The sequence below is a fragment of the Myotis davidii genome, unplaced genomic scaffold (assembly GCF_000327345.1).
Source record: "Myotis davidii unplaced genomic scaffold, ASM32734v1 scaffold1363, whole genome shotgun sequence".
NCBI lineage: Eukaryota > Metazoa > Chordata > Mammalia > Chiroptera > Vespertilionidae > Myotis > Myotis davidii.
Window position 1 is genome coordinate 403872 of NW_006294347.1, and position 16994 is coordinate 420865.

Consider the following 16994-nt stretch of genomic DNA (forward strand, 5'->3'; position numbering starts at 1 on the left):
CACCCTGATGCCCTGGGAAGACAGGGCGACTGGAAGTCCAACTACTTCCTTAAGATCATCCAACTTCCGGATGATTATCCAAAATGCTTCATTGTGGAGCAGACAGTGTGGGCTCCAAGCAGATGCAGCAGATCCGCATGTCCCTCCGCAGGAAGCAGCCCTCCCCCGCCCCGCCCCATGCTGCCCCCTACCGCCTCGCAGTGGACGTCGCACAGCACAGAGGTGGTGTTGATCTGGTAGAAGCCGGTGAGAGGGTCCAGCAGGTCAGTGCAGCGGGAGGTGTGGCACACACCATCGGCCGAGAGCTCCACCACCGTCTGGCCAGGCTGCATCACCCCCAGCTCTCGGCTCAGACATACGGCAGCCTTCACTGCATGGTGTGCAGGGCAGTCACAGTCACCAAGAGCCCAGCACCCACCCCCGCACCACCCCTGGCTCACTCACCCTGGCTCTACCTCCCCGCTCACCGCACTCGTATTTGGCGCAGCCACACACGTTCTCCTCGCTGTGCATGAACTCCTCATCCAGCTGGGACTTCTCCCACTGGGTGGGGCAGAGGCGGTCAGCACCAGGTGGGAAGGCCCGGCCCCGCCCTCGGGAGCCGTCTGCCACCTGAGCACCTCTCTCCTTGCAGTGGTGGAGAAGGGCCTGGGGCCTGGGGACCCTTGGCACCCTGTGAGCTCAGTCACCCTCCCGCCGAGGTTCCCCGCTGAGGAGCACCCCAGGGTCTTCTCTGGGCCTCAGGCCTCCCCTGTCACTCTGAGCACCCACTGGCCCATCATAGGGGACCAATGCGTGGCTGCAGCACAGCATCTCACTGGGCTCATGCTACTTCCCTTCTTCCTTCCCCAGTAGAAGGGAGAGAGAGAGGACGGGGCAGGAGGCAAAGTGAGAGGAGATGCATGTTGAGGTTTGGGGGGAATACATGTAATTCATAAAATTATGTGAAAAACATAACTTTAAACATAACTTTGCAGGTTTCCTGGATCCCGACCCTGGCACTGTGATTACTAGCTATATGACCTTAACCTTAATGCCTTGTGTGTAAAACTGAGTCAATCATAGAATCACTGGGTTGTCATGAGAATTAATGTGATAATATACATAAAGGCCCTAGGAGAGTTCCTGGCATATAGTTAACTCTCAACTAATATTAGCTACCATTGTAAGTATCATCACCACCATCATCATCATCTTCACCATCCTCCCCATCCCCACCATCATCACCAGCATCCTCATCGCCTCCCCCCGCATCTTCATCGTCATTGTACTTAATCCTCACAACTCTGAAGCATGACCATGCCCACTTTACAACTAAGGTCACTGTGCCCAGGGAGCAGGGCTTAGCACTCGAACACCAACCTGCAACCCAAGGCTCTGTGTCCTAGATGGAAGGGACAGGGTCTCCAGGGGAAGGGGCGGGAAGGAAGGAAAGGAAGCGGGGCAGGCCAGGGGAGGGCAGGCTCTACGTACCAGATGGCACCGGGGCACTGGGATTGTGTCGCAGTCACACTCTGAAAAACAGGAGGGGCCAGGACCCACCTCACCAGAGGTGTCCAGGTGGAGGACCTTCGGGCCTCCGGACGCCTCACTGCAGGCGCAGCCCTCCTCCAGCCTGCCTCCCTCCCCCTCGCTGAGGCACCACTGGCCAGGCCAACTGAAGGGAGGCAGCAGCTCCAGCTTCAGGGGGAGGAGCTCCAGGGCAGAGTGGCTGTGAAACACTCCTCTGGGGAACTCACGGGGCAGACGGCTTTACGTGCCTGCTCTATGTGGAGCTTTCCTCTGAGGACAGAGCAATGACTGAGACAGACTAAAACCCCTGCCTTCAGGAGGTTCACATCCAGGTGCAGAAAAAGACAAGCAAAATATCCAGGTGCAAACTAGAGTTTCCTGACTCTTTTTAAAACAGGTTGTTATTGATTTCAAAGAGAGGAAGGGAAGAGGGAGAGAGAGATAGAAGCATCAATGCTGAGAGAGAATCATGGATAGGCTGCCTCCTGCACACTCCCTACTGGAGATCGAGCCCACAGCCCAGGCATGTGCCATGACTGGGAATAGAACCGTGACCTCTTGGTTCATGGATCAACTCGACCACTGAGCCACACAGGCCAGGCTCAACTCTTTTTAAAATTACATTTTTATATAAAGCTCACTGGTGCTCATGTTTGATCACTCCCACCTACTTCCCCAAAGGATTTGAAGTGGATTTAACAACATTATATTACTAGTTGCAACAAAGACTGTTGATGGAAAGGGGCCCTGGATCTCCGCCTTCAGGAGGGGCTGCCCTGTCCGGGACTTACCACAGGACTTGTAGGGGCAGCAGCGGTCTGGACTCCACACCTCCACCAGGGCAGTGCCCATGCCACACTGCACTTGGGGGCAGCGGAAGTTCTCACACACTGCACAGAGGGGAGGCAGGGGACACATTAGCTGCAGATGACTTGGAGCATGAATCCTCAGAAATGCAACATCGGCTAAGGAGGGAGTCCCCCCAATTTTCTCAGACACCCTCCTGGGCTGGAGTCCAGGGGAGAAGTCTGGGATCCCGAGTGTCCCTGTAGAACTACCTTGGGAGGCCCTACTTCTGCTCCGGGAGGCATTACGATGTGGCAATGGCAGAACCTTAAGGTCACTCAACTGGGCCTCCCCCTCCAGGTTCTGTGTTACCCCGAGAGTAGCGATCAGAGGGGAGCCAGTGACCAGGATAAGCTCACTGACCAGAGCGGTTTCCCCTGGGGGAGAGCACACCCTTCCCACCGGTGGACATCGCCACATGCAGCTGCCTGAGCTGCTTGGCTTCAGCCACACTCCAGGCTCACACTCTCTTCCTACTGTTATTCAGGCAGGTCCCTCTTTGCAGAGGGTTCCTCAGCCACACTCATGTATCGAGAGAGCAAGATAAGGAGTGAGGAAATCTCTGGGCTCAATTTTTTGGGTGGGGAGGAGAGGTACAAAGGTCAACGCTGAAGGGGAAAGACCGTAAGACTTGTTTGATTTACTACAAAAATTGCTGGCACAGGTCAGCATTGTCAACTGGTGTTTCACAAAAGTATGAAGTGGAGAAGAAGGACATCCTACAGCGTCCAAGTAATGGGTTACTTTCTGGTTGAAAGAGGAAACATGTAAGTGTCAGCCAGAGGACTGTGACCGTCCCCACCCCAATCCAGGGCCGATGTTCACATCAGTTACAGTGGCTCAGCCACGCGGTATGTGTCTCCTGGTGGGATGTACTACGAAGCTCGTGCACTCTCCAGTTAGAAAACGTTTTAGTTGAATCCACCAAGTCTTAGGTCTTAACTTCCGGTTTACAGGAAGTGCACAGGCTAGAGAAGCAAGATGAACAATCCAGACGGTGGGACTTTCCGCAGGACCACAGCCAGGCCCTATAATTTAGTGTCACACAGAAAAAGGGACCCGTGCTAGATTAAAAGATGTTTAAGAGACGTAAGATTAATGTGTGGTCCTGGACTGGATCTTGGGTTGGACAAGCCAGGAGAATTGTGGACTGGGTACGAGATAACCTAAAAATGTTATTAACGTGGAAAGGGGAAGGTCACGTGTACACAGCTGGTTAAAGAAGAGTATGTCCAGGTGACGTCCTTTGGGTAAAGCACACACACATAAAGGCATCACGAGGACACGGATGGAAATGCTGACAGGCTACCTGGGAGGCAGGAAGACAATGTTTTCACTTGGATGTTGTACTTTCTACAGGCAGATATAGGGCTTTGGTAATGAAAGCATAATGAAGACTGGGATGGGGTAATAACATGAGTGTCCTGGGGAGGGGGCAGGGGGCTCTGTGAAGGGCCCGGTGGCACATACAGGACCCAGGAGCCCCTTCCGGCCGTGGCCCGTGTCCCGCGGGACTCACCACACTGGTACAGAGGGCAGCAGAGCTCCGTGGTGTTGCTGTCCACAGTGAGCGCCTCCCCCTCCTGACACTCGGGGATCGGATCTGGGCAGTCGCCACAGGCTGAGGGGAGAGGGGCCCTGCGGTCACAGGCAGCCCCCCTCGTCGGGGGGAGGGAGGGGGGTCTTGGGAGAGGACAGGTGGCGAGGTGGGGACACCTTGAAAATCCAGGTGGGACGGGGCTAGACTAAGGGCAGTGGTTCATGGTCCCCCGTGGCCTGTCCTGGAGTCAGAACGCGGACCTTCTCCCTGTGTCCACCTAAGTCTTGCGCTGAGCCAGCACCTACTTCCTCGTGCTCAGTCATCCACAGGGATCGGTTTCCTCTTTCTCCTACACGTCTCTCTGGACAGGGATCTCACCTTCTCCTGTGCCCACCCCTCCTGTGACCCCCATCCTTTCCTTCCCGTCACCCAAGGAAGCCGGGTGGGGAAGGGGTGGCTGCAACCCAAGTGTGCACGCTGACGTCTGATGGCTTGCCCACTCACTGCAGAAGTAGTAGGTGCAGCACGAATCCCCCAGGCGGCCGGAGATCAGGATCTGGTCCTGGCGGCAGCTGGGGATCACCTCGGCCTCACACTGATCTGGGTCACACTCTGGGGAAAAAACCAACAGAATCGAGGCACTGGGAGCAGACCCTGCCTGGCCACACCAGGTCACCCGCCCTGACTCTGCCCTAATCTCCAGCGAGAACCCAATCCCCAAAGTTGTCCTTGCTCCCCTACCCCAGGGGCAGGCTCCCACCTCCCCCAGATGGTCGGCATCCCATTCTCCCAGCCCCCGACCTCTCACCACAGCTGTAGCTGGGACAGCAGGATTCCTCCTGGAAGTGGGTGATGAGTCGGTGGCCTGGCTGGCAGGTGGGGGCAAGGCCCTCACATAGGGTCTGGTTACACACTGGCCCGGGGGCCACAGGGCCTGTCACCTGGAGGCCAGGACTTCTCCCAGCCTCCAGCGGTGCTCAGACCCTGGACACTTGGTCCCCATGACGCCTCCCAGCCCCCAGGTCCCTTGTTCCTAGAAGGAGCCTCAGATGGTGACTAGGACAAAAGAGCAATAATAGTTAACATCCAACCCAATGGACCGCGTGCCAGAGGCTGTTCTGGATCAGTATTAACTTCTGTAATTCTCACAGCAGCCCGGAAGGTGGGTACTATCAGCCTCCTGTTACAGGAGGATCGACTGGAGCACAGAGGACGTTAAATGATCTGCCAATGTCCCCAGGCTGCCAGGTGGTGGAGGAAGAATCCACTGGCGGCCTGGCTCCAGAGCCTGTGCCTTTAAGCCCTGCCCACCCTAAGGTGTGGCTCCTGTCCCCCAGGTGGGGTTCTCTCCCTCCCCCCAGTTCCCCCACCAAACACAAGACACTTTCACTTTCCCAGCCTTGTGCTATCCATCAGGGTCAGAGCTGGAGCCTTTTAACTGCCTTGGAGTCCAGGTCCAGGGAAGTGAACAGTGGGACTCACCACAAACAGCCCCCAGGCAGCACGGATCCTCCGTGGGCTGGAGCAGGGCCACCTCCCCAAAGCGGGGACAGGTTTCAGGACGGGGGCCCGGGCAGTCCAGGTCCACGGGGACGATGGTGTCCTGAGCTTGGCACTGGTGTTGGCAGCATCCGCTGAGGGAGCTGTTCCAGGTCTCCCCCAGGGCCCGTGGCACCCCCGTGCTGTCCGTGCAGGCTGCAGAGGGGGTGTGGGGAGGGCACAGGGGTCTCAGGAGGGTGGGGAGACCCAGACTGTCCCAGGTTAGAGCCTCCCTGGGACAACGACCAGCCCAAAGCAGACCTGGAAGGATACAGGCCATGGGTGCAGGAGGGTGAAGGAGGGCCTAGGGCGAAGCCAGCTTGGAGGGTCCCACCCTGCAGAGCAGGAACCTACCGCACTTCTCCTCAGGGATGCAGAGCGCCGAGTGGCGGCGGTGCAAGAGGGTGCCCTCAGAGCAGACGCAGCCCTCGCCCAGCACCTGGCACTGCTCCGGGTCCAGCGGGCCCAGCAGCCCATCCTGGCAGGACTCGGGAGGCTCACAGGCCGCCACACAGGCCTGGTATGTGGAGTCGCTGGAGCACAGGAAGGCTGCAGGGACACAGAGGGCGTCAGTGAGCATCATCTGCGGCTCAGCAGACAGTGCGAAGAGGTTTCACTGCCTCTTTCCTCTAGATCAGGAGTCAGCAAACCAAGTTTTACTGAAGCACAGACACGTTTTTCATTTACTCCTGAATGTGGCTGCCTGTGTCCTACAGGGCAGAGCAGAGTGAGTGGTTGTGCAGAGGCCGTACTGCCCCCAAAGCTTCATATATTTATCTGGCCCTTCACAGACAACATTCCAACCCCTTGTTCTAGGCCAGTGTTTTCAAACTCTCTTGACTATAAAAACTAGATTTTACATTGTGGTCTAATAGAACAGTGGTCTGCCCTATCTGGTTTGGCCTAGTGGATAGAGCATCGGCCTATGGACTGAAGGGTCCCAGGTTTGATTCCCAGTCAGGGCACATGCCTGGGTTGTGGGCCATCCCCAGTAGGGGGCGTCCAGGAGGCGGCCAATCAATGATTCTCTCTCATCATTGATGTTTCTATCTCTCCCTCTCTCTTCCTCTTTGAAATCAATAAAAAAATATTTTTTTTTAAAAAAAGAAAGAAAGAACAGTGGTCCTCAAACCAGATAGCCAAAGAATTACCGGGAGTTTCTGAATTGCTATTATTGGGACCCCACCCCAGACCAATGGAATCAGAGTCTCTGATTATGGAGACCAAGCATCACTACTTTTTGACGTTCGCTGGGCAATTTCAAAGGGTAGCCCGAATTGAGGATCACTGATATATAGCAACAAAAAAACTTGTTCATGAGATAATATTTAATTTTTCTAGTATTTTCTATTTTATTGTATTTTTCAAATGCTGGTGCTGACCCCAAAAGTTGATTTCATACCCACTGAGTTGAAATCCACAGTTTGAAAACCATATTCTGGGTGGCATTGTCTTTTCATTTATCTGTCATATGAAAAGTGTGGTCTTCCTGTGAGCCACCTCCTGCCTGTCTGGGTGTGTTCAAACTACTTGAGGCCAGTCCACCCCTGCTTACCCCCCCAGAGCAAAGCTAATGGGGGTGGGACAGTGTGGATCTCAATTCTCTTTAAGGAAGGAGGGGAGAGACTGAAAGAAGAGAAAGATGACCAACAGTGAAGAGAAAGGAACGAATATGTGCTGGACATAACCAGGTGACGGGCTAGTGTGAAGCACTCTGAACACAGTGTCTCATGCCATCTTCAAACCAACCCTAGAAGGAGCTCTCATTCCTGTCCCCATTTTACAGATGGGGCAAGGAGACTCAGAGAAATAAAATAATAAATAAATGAGATTTACTTGACTTGGTAATATAAATTAGAACAAAAATAAATTTGTTAATTTGTTAAAATATGCATAGATTTATTTATGAAGTATATAGACATTTATTAATTAATGCAATTGAATGAGTGAATGAATAAGTCTGGAAAGCCTCGACTTGGACTCAGGTCTGTAAAAGTATTTCCCGCTCTCACTGTGGGAGCAAAGGAGCCATGGAGGAGACGCCTGCCCCCGCCCGGCCACCAACTCACGGCAGTAGTCAGAGCGCCGCCACTCGATGCACACGTGGAACTTGTGGCACATAGCCACGTACACGGTCAGTGCCACGCAGGGCTGCTGCACGTACTTGGTGTCCCGGATCCACAGCTCACAGAACGACTCTGGAGAGACCTGGGCACACGTATCAGGCAGTGCTGCCTCCCTGGATTCCCCACATCCCGGGGCCCAGCTCTCCTTGGCCCTGCTTGGGGGCGGCAATGAGCCTCTAACAGACACCCAATCTGGTCCCAAATAAGACCTCTGGGGAGCTCACTCAGATCTGCCTCTCCCTTCCTGGCCATTCCCAGCCAAGGGGGTCCCCCCACTCTGAACCCAGTTGGCACATACAAAGCTGTGGCAGGCGCTGAAGGTGCGGTTGGACACCATGCGAATGCAGGGAGAGCAATCAGCCGTGGCACAGCTGTCTGGGCGGAAGCGGGTCTGGCCCACGGAGGTCAGGGAACTGGGCACCTGCCAGCTGTCCAGAAAGGGAACAGGGTCCTCGTCCTCGCCCACCACAGAACCATCCTCCAGGGTGAGGTCATTGGTTGCGTCCCCATCACAGATACCTGAAGGGGGCGGAATTAGCCAACAGCCACAATAGTCACCACACTCCCAGGTCCCCAGCTGTCACTTTGCATATTCCTCAGAACCAGTCTTTGAGGCTGGTATTAGTATTATCCCATTTTATAGGCGAGGAAAATGAAGCCCAGAGAAGTGAACAAATCTGCTATGTAAGAAAATGTCTTTGTTCTAAAGACATGCCCAAGTATTTAGGGATACAAAGGTATTTTCAAGTGGTGCAGGAAAAAATGCATATATATAAATTGCATATGCACATAAAAGTGCATTGATACAAACACACACACACAGTATATCTCTATCTTTTTCGCTATCTCTATATCTATCCATATCTTAGTATACAGAGAGAGAAGCAAATGTGGCAAAATGTGAATACTTGGTAAATTTGAGTAAATAGTACATGGGAGTTCCTTATACTATTTTTGTAACCTTGAAGTTTGACATTATATGGAAGTCAAAAGTTACTTCAAAAATGTCTGCTTGCCCTGACCGATTTGGCTCAGTGGATAGAGCGTCGGCCTGCGGACTGAAGGGTCCCAGGTTTGATTCCGGTGAGGGGCATGTACCGTGGTTGCGGGCACATCCCCAGTAGGGGGTGTGCAGGAAGCAGCTGATCGATGTTTTTAACTCTCTATCCTTCTCCCTTCCTCTGTGTAAAAATTCAATAAAAATATTTTTTAAAAATGTCTGCTTTAACAGAGATGGCTAGCTAGTTGTCACACCTGTTTCTTCTTCTGCCTGGGCAATCTGCTAACTTATTTTTCCCAGGCTCCCTTGCAGTTGTTGAGACCATGTGACTGAGTCGTTGACTGAGGCGATGAAGCCCGAGTGAAGGTGATGGGCACCACATCCAGACCTGGCCCATAAACATTTCCCAACTCTTTCCTTCTGTGGAGTTGGAAGCTCGTGTTGAAATGGCAGCGCCTCAAGATGGGAGGATGCTCCATTTGGGAATTTATGTGTGCAGGAAATAAACTATGTGTGAAGGCACTGAGTGAGGGAGGGGGCTGAGGTTTATCTGTCATCACCTCTAGCGTGGCCTTAACTTCCAGCTTCTCTCTCATACTCTGGGCATCAGACACACACTTCCCTGCCCTTAACTTTGCTCAGGCGGCTCCCTCTGCCTGAAATACTCCCTTCAAGGACCCCTTTAATGCACCATCCATGACCTTCCCAATTCTGTGGCATCTTCCCAAAAAGACTCGTTTTCCTTTAGATTCTCACTCAGTATTCCCCCATGCCTAGCAGAGTGGCCTAATACCAAGTGTTAGTTTGGATAACTTAGCTGTCTTCTGCTCTGACACTTCCAGCCACCAGCTTTGTGAATATAAAGCCTCATTTAATAAAATTTTATCGATGGTCCCAAAGGTCACATTTTTGGTCTGGGCACCGAGTCACTGAAGGGTGTCACAGAGCGACCCTACGGAGGAGTTGGCCCGCCCAATTACCGCTGACCACAGCACTCTGCCAGGTGTGAGCAGTAGAACAGGTGAGCAAAGGGTGCTGGTGGTGCTGGTGCTGGTGGTACTGATGTGTGCAAGGAGAGATGCTTGTATCAGTAAAAATAGAAGTTTCATCAAACAGGAGGTTTGTCTTTTTTGCCTCCTGTTCTGCCCCCAGTGACTGGTACCTGGTAACTATACGTTGCACAAATGAAAGATTCATCAGGAAGGAGACTTACATGTGTTAGTCTAAGTGTAGAGGGCATTTTGAATACAGTAGTGTGAGTGTGAATGAACAAAACGGGAGCAGACTTATGGATGGAGGCCACAAGTATGTGTGTGTGTAAGTATCCCTATGTCGTCCATCACCATAATCAGGGCAGTCTGTCATGGGGTCCTCTGCCCCTTCTAGGAGTAGCCGTCCATACTCGGATTCCTCCTGAATCCAAGTTTGCTTATCAAAATACACTGGTCCCCTAGGGCATGTGCTAAGGGCAATCATGCTGTGGTCTAAGAACACTAGCTCTATGTGTGTGGCAGCTCTGCTGTGTGATCTTAAGCAAGCCACTTAACCTCTCTGAGCCCCCTTTCTTATCTAGTTCAATGACCACCTCTCAGGGCTATTGTGTGGATGACCTGGAGTAAGTGCGATCGGAGCGTGGAAGTGCTTTGAGAAGTGCTCAGGCATACGCGGGCTGGAAGGATTATCTGGTATTAGGGAGCCACCAGGGAAGCTGACAGACAATCTTGCCTGAAGCGACAACTGGCCGAGGCTAGAGCCCTGAGCCATCTCCCTGCTGGCAGCTTCAGTTCCAGAATAGAAGACATTAGGGACGTTGGGTCTCTCTGCCTGGCAACTCTCCTGATCCCCACTCTGGCCTGACACTGTCCCAGCCTTCCCTGGTACAGGGGAACCGGTGTCTGGGGTGCAGGGGTGGACCCAGGAAGCAGCCCCCTGCCCCCAGCTGGGTCCCACCTCACCGCACAGGCCTCGGCCCTGGACCTCGCTGGCTTTGCTGGCCTCCAGGATCATGAGTCCCGAGCTGTGGAGCCACTGGATCAGGATGTGTGACGGCGTCCGGATTACGTACATGTGGCCTGTGTCCTCAATTCTGAACCCATACCTGCTCACGGGGGGCCGTACAGGCTGTGAGTCCACTGTCACCTTAAAGGGGGGAGGGGTTGTGCTGAATGTGAGCACAGCTTGGTCATCCATCTGTCTGTCCGTCCGTCCATCCATCCATCCATCCATCCGTCCCTCCAATTATCCAACAACAGTTATTAAGCGCCCTCTCTGTGACAGGCTCTGTTTCAGGCACCAGCAGCCAAGACACAGTCCAAGGTGCACAAAAGAGTTCCGTGGAGGTTTTATGAGCACACGACAATGAAGCCAGAAGTGCAACATCTAGAAACAGGCCACACCTCTATGGGCAAATTAGCATAAATTCTGGGTCCCTCTAATCACTCTCTTCTTTCCTGCTTCTGCTCAGATAATTTCCTCTGGGAGATCTTCCCCAAACCCCCAGCCTCTGGGCCGGGCACTCCTCTCTGGGGTCTCCCCATCTCTGCTCTGACCACTAAGACAGAATCCCTCAGAGCAAAAGTGCGGAAGTCAGATATTTAACCACAATCATGAAGGTCACTGTTTCTTGCCCCTCTAAATTCTTCTGTCACAGTATTCCTCCCGGTACTCTTCCTTGCTTGACAGTACGGTGGCCAAAGTATTCTAATTAAAACTCCTTCCAAATATACTTAATTTTGTATTGTTTTTCTTAAAATTGTCCTTCCCCACCCAGTTCCCAACCATGAATAAGCCTCAGGCTCCTTCACCCCTGGACGCCCTGGCCCTCCCCTGACTGCTGCCCGGCCCCGGAGGACCGGCTCTTTGATGCACTCACCTTCCGGTTGAAGCGATCAATGGTGACCTGATGGGCCAGGTGAGTCACATTCAGCATCACCAGGCAGAACGGGGGCCAGTTCAGGTGCCCCTGCAGAGACATCCCAGCCCCCATCAACCCATCAGCTTGGAGCCCTGTCCTGCCTCCTATCCTGGGGAGCAAGTGTGAGCACCCTCCGCCCCCGTCCCTGACTCCTCTCCCAACAACATGCCAGTGGCACCATTGGGGCTGTGCAACGGTGCAGAATCCATAGAACATTTTTGGCTCTACCTGACCTCCATGCAAGCTCAGCCACAATGAGCAAACAAAGAACCCGGCCTCCTCCACCTGGCTCATCGGGCATCCTAGTGGGGATTCCCTGCAGCTGGCACCCTTTACCAGGCCACATCCCTTGAATGGCATCCCAGATCCTATGCCAGCCGTGGGCAAACTACAGCCCGCGGGCCGGATCCAGCCTGTTTGAAATGAATAAAACTAAAAAAAAAGACCGTACCCTTTTATATAATGATGTTTACTTTGAATTTATATTAGTTCACACAAACACTCCATCCATGCTTTTGTTCCGGCCCTCCGGTCCAGTTTAAGAACCCATTGTGGCCCTCGAGTCAAAAAGTTTGCGCACCCCTGGGTTAGACACAAACATAGGCTAGTAAACTTCAGTTCCCACAATTAAGAGATGGCTTTAAAAAAAAATACCTAGCCCTAACCAGTTTGGCTCAGTGGATAGAGCGTCGGCCTGCGGACACATGCCTAGGAAGCTGGGACAAGCTGGGGATGGCACAGGCCCCAGGAAAGGCCAGCAGGTGGCAGACTCAACTGCCTCTTTCCCCCGCACCCATTTCAGGAGACCCCTGGGAGACAGACAGCTTCCGCATCTGTCCTCACCGCCTCAAAACCCAACTCATTGCTAATCCCCCTCCAGGCCTAGTTATAGCCCCAAGTGCGGGCAGAAAGAAGCAGGCAGTCACCAGGTTGGCGCTTTTGCAGTCGAGGACGTGGACGGTGACCATTTCGTCTGGGCTCTGGCTGAGGGTGTAGATGGCCTCCTTGAACAAGGCTGCATGGCTCCCATCGAAGGTCACAAAGCTCAGATCAGGGAAGATGGAGCATCGGCCTGCGGGAGGGCAGGGGACAAAAAGAATGAACAGGTGCATTCAAGGCCAAGGCTGCGTAGGAACACAGAGCCGGTGCCCGGGTCTTTTCCGGGGCGATGCAGAGGCCCTGGGGGCTAGAGGGTCACACAGAGGTTGCAAGGGAAATCTTCCAGGTCAAGGGTCACACTGAGACAAGAGGTCCCACGGGAGGTCATTTTCAGGCCAGGGTTACCCTAAGGCTGGGAAGCACCAGGTCAGAGGTAGAAATCAGGCTGGAGCAGAGGTACAGGAGGACACAGTATGAGGACAGGGGAGGCTCCAATGGATCCCAGACTCACAGGCACATTCCCAGAAGGGGCAGCAGCGGTCCCCTCCCACTCTCACTGAGAGGCCCAGGACCCCACAGTGAAGGGGTGCAGCACCCTGGGGACAGTGTTGAGTCAGGTTCACCCGGATCAGCTGGTCCTCCAGGCAGATGTGGCGGATGCAGTCCTCCTCCGCAATTGGCTGGACACAGGGTAAGGGTCGTGTGAGGGCCCAGGCTAGAAGCCACAGCCACTCACCCCTAGCCCACCCAGCCTGAAGCCATGAGGGCCCGGAATCCTTTCAGATGCAGGTTCTAGCCGGAGGAGACCCTGAGGTAAACCTATCAGGGAATGGAGCCCTCATTCTCCATCTACCCAACCCATCGGGGCTGGGCTGCGCATGAGACTGAGGGTCAGAGGACTGACTCCCCGAGTCTCTACACATCTGCCTGGTCTGTGCTGAGATCCCCAGGTACACAGTGTGCAGACACACTAGCTCAGACTCATAGGAGCACAAGCACCCCTCCCACAAGCACCCCTTCCACACTCTATCTCTCTATCTCACAAATGCACAAAGACAGTCTCTCAGCATCATGCATCACACATACAGATATGTGAGTGTTCAGAGTCTCACATACATGAACACAAATGTGTGTACACAGTCCCATGCAGGCACCGACACAAACAAGCACACTGACATACCCATGTGGTTACACCTGGATATCACACCAAGCCATCCAATTAGCCACCGGGGCCCCTTTGGGGCACAGTGTGACCCTGATATGGTATCAGAGCCCAGAGGAGCCTGGAGAACTTTTCAGGCTCCAGGAGCATGGGGAAGGGGTGAAGGCAGTGACTAGACCCCATCTTGTAGCCTGGCTGCTGGTTCCATAGGACTTGCCCCTAGCCCAGGTATGTGAGTGTGGTGGTGCCCAAGCCCAGTGGCATGGGAGGAGGGAGGCATGGAGGGTCCATATAGAGGAGGCTAAAAACCTCCTGCAGCACTCACGACACACATGGCAGATGCGTTGGCCTCAGGGGTGGTGGCCAAGGCCATGGCTGAGCCCTCGGAGATGCTCTGGACTGGGGCCGAGCGCCCAGACTGCTCCGTGGTGGCCTCTCCCACTGGCCCTGCGGGGGGCTGAGGTCCTGCCGAGGTTCCATGGGCCTCAGGGAGTTGAGGGAGCAGAACCAGTGAGCTCTCTCTGGAGGCGGTCCTGGCCGAGACAGGGCTCAGGGGATGGGATGTGGGCACCAGTGGCCCTGTGCCGGCCCAGGGATCCTTGGCCTCGGTCACCAAGGTAGCAAGAGTATGGGCCACAGCAGGCGTGAGCGCTGTGGGCCCCTCCTGGGCAGAGCCGTGCACCCAGGTGGGCAGAGACACCTGCTTGGACAGGATGGCCGTCTTCTCCGTGGTGCTCTTTCGTGGGGCAACAGATACTGTGGAGGCCACCCCATCGGCCATAGTCACCACTCCAGAGGTTGGCAATGTGGCTCCCAGAAGCAGGCCTGGAACTGTGCCTGCTGCCGGAGGGGTTGTGTGACTGGGTGGGTGCACCTGGGCCACCATAGCCGGAGTGAGAGGCCGTGCAGGGCTGAGGGGCTGAGCAGATGGAGTCGCGGCCATGGCAGGAGATGTGGTCTGTTGCTGGAGTGGAGGGGTGATGACAGGGCCCTCGGGGCCAGGAGTGGCCACTGGGGCAGATGTGCCCACCTTGGCCAGGGGTAGGCTGGTGTCGGGGGGTAGGCCAGAGAGGAGCTGGGGGGGTCGAGTTGACTCTGGAGATACAAAAGGTGTGGCCCCCAGCCCATGGGCAACTGTGGACAGGCCAGTGGCAGCCAGAGTCCCTGGGGGTGGTGCTGGAGGCCTGGCAGCTGTGGTTGTGTGCCCGGAGGGGTGGGGCGGGGCAGTGGGGAGTGGGCTGGGAAGTGGGGATGGCAGCAGGCCTGTGGGCTGGCCTGGCCCCAGGTGGACCTTCTCTGTGGGTGGCACCATCTCCACTCCCTGGGTCGCCACAGGGCTGACAGGAGCCTGTTCTGCTGCTACCCCAGGCTCGGCTGGGGGGCTGCTGGGACTGGGAATGGGCTGGGTCTGTATGGACTGGGGGATCCCTGTCCTGTTTGTGACCTTCGTTACTGCAGGTGTCAGCCAAGTCTTGTGGGACTGTGAGGAAGTGGGAGGCCTGGAGGTCACTGCAGGGGAAGCCACAGGCCTGGAGGAGGGACCTGCAGGCAAGCCCAGGCTGGGCAAGGCCTGTAGGGGTGTCGTCCTAACAGGCAAGGAGCCAGGGCCTGGGACCGTCACCGCTTTGGTCATGAGTGGGAAGCGAGGTGCAGGGGGTGACTGGGAGGAGACTGTAATGTTGGGGCTCCCTGCAAAGGTCATGGTTACCCTGGTCGTCTCCATGGCGCCCAACCCCATGCCAGGTGTGGACATCTGCCGCAAATGGGGGAGGGATGAGGACCTTGGGGCGTGCGGGGTGCTGGGGAGGCTGGCGGTCACTCCCTTGCTGGCCAGGGCCGCTGTGGCATGGGCAGGGAGGTTAGATGCCATGACCCCCAGGGGCTCCTGGGTTGGGGCTGGAGGCAGCGGTGGCCCCTCAGTGGCTGCCAGGGATGGGTTCAGGGCCGTGGTGGGCGGGGCAGCTGGGGTGAATGCTGGCCTGTGTTGGGGGGCCCCGGGAATGTCCTGTGGGAACTGTAGCTCCTGGTCCCTGGGGGTGGGCAGCTCTTGACTCGGAGGCAGGGTCTCATTGCCACGGGCCTCCGTGGGAGCCAGAACTGCAGGCTCCACACCTGGGGCAGATGAGAGAAGAGGCTCAGAGGGTGGGGTGACTGCTGCCCAGGGGTCACACTGTGCAGGGCTGGGGTCAGATGGGCACCCTAGGTGAGCGGGGAAGACAGCTTCCCACGGCTGGTTAGGCTGCCTGACCAACCCCGGCCTCTGCCACGTGGGTGACTCAGAGGAGCCAGCAGGTCTGGGTTCTGCCGCGTGACTTCAAGCCAGTCCCTCTCTTACTCTGGGCCTCATTTTTCCTCTGTGAAATCGGGAGAATGGGCCGAATGAGGTCTTAGCCTGCTCTACAGTGAGTGTTCTTCCAGAGGCCCCTCTGCTGAGCTGGCCTGTCCAGGGACCTGGGAGGTCTGGGTATGACGGGTCCGTGAGACCCTGGGGTTTACAGCGAATCCGAGGGAGGGATGAGAAATGAGGCCACTCACAGTCCTCCACGTAGACACATCTCTGTGTGACTTCGTCCAGGACCTTGGGGGTGGGGCATGCCGGCACACAGCCTTCCACCCTGGGGACAGAGCAGGGAGGGTTAGTGTCGGGAATGTGAGAGGGTCAGCTCTTTTCACCTGCACTGAGCACGGGCCTCGTCCTTTCTTATGATGTGTGTGTGCTCTTATCATGTGCACATTCCCATGAACCTCCATATCCTGTCATATATCACACAGAACACACATACCCCAACATGCATGCTGCACATCCTGCCCTCAGACCAAGAGAAACACACAAACAAGGTCCAGCTAAGCACACACTGTGCACTCACTTGCATGTGCTCACATGTGCCTCTATCCAGGTACATTCTCACACACGCCCCCATGCCTGCAGGACTCAAAAATATTCACACAGATATACATACAGGTCCACATAGACTACTACAAACGTCAGTGTACACACGCTCATCCACATAGCTGCACCAACACCCAAACACACGCAGCTCAGACACATGCGTGCACACCACTGTACAAGCCCAAGCACACCTTGTACACACAACACACACAGGGCTCAGCTATATGCACATTGTGCACAGATATTCACATATGCCCAGATGAAGCACATTCATCTGGTACACACCCCTCATACACACAGCACACATGTGTATATAAGTATATGTGAGTACACACACACCTCAATATATGCTTATGCCTCTGCCCACAGATGACATACAAACCCATTTCCACATATGTATGCTCTACAGGAGTGTTTCTCAACCTTCTGGCCCTTTAAGTACAGTTCCTCATGTTGTGACCCCAACCATAAAAGTATTTTCGTTGCTACTTCATAACTGTAACGTTGCTACTGTTATGAATCGTAATGTAAATATCTGATATGCAGGATGGTCTTAGGCGACCCCTGTGAAAGGGTCGTTCAACCG

At 54.9% G+C, this 16994-nt stretch overlaps 1 protein-coding gene across 1 annotated transcript in view; it reads right to left on the reverse strand.

The window, feature by feature from the left end:
- Positions 1-16994, reverse strand: part of OTOG (otogelin) — a 99970-nt gene that overhangs the window by 6916 nt on the left and 76060 nt on the right. Inside the window, 17 exon segments of the mRNA XM_015566993.1 lie at positions 192-370; positions 468-543; positions 1474-1514; positions 2304-2402; positions 3878-3979; positions 4403-4510; positions 4707-4811; positions 5381-5593; positions 5792-5986; positions 7507-7645; positions 7862-8082; positions 10519-10702; positions 11436-11525; positions 12404-12549; positions 12868-13036; positions 13844-15630; positions 16054-16133. Of these exon segments, the coding sequence (XP_015422479.1) occupies positions 192-370; positions 468-543; positions 1474-1514; positions 2304-2402; positions 3878-3979; positions 4403-4510; positions 4707-4811; positions 5381-5593; positions 5792-5986; positions 7507-7645; positions 7862-8082; positions 10519-10702; positions 11436-11525; positions 12404-12549; positions 12868-13036; positions 13844-15630; positions 16054-16133 (3934 nt within the window).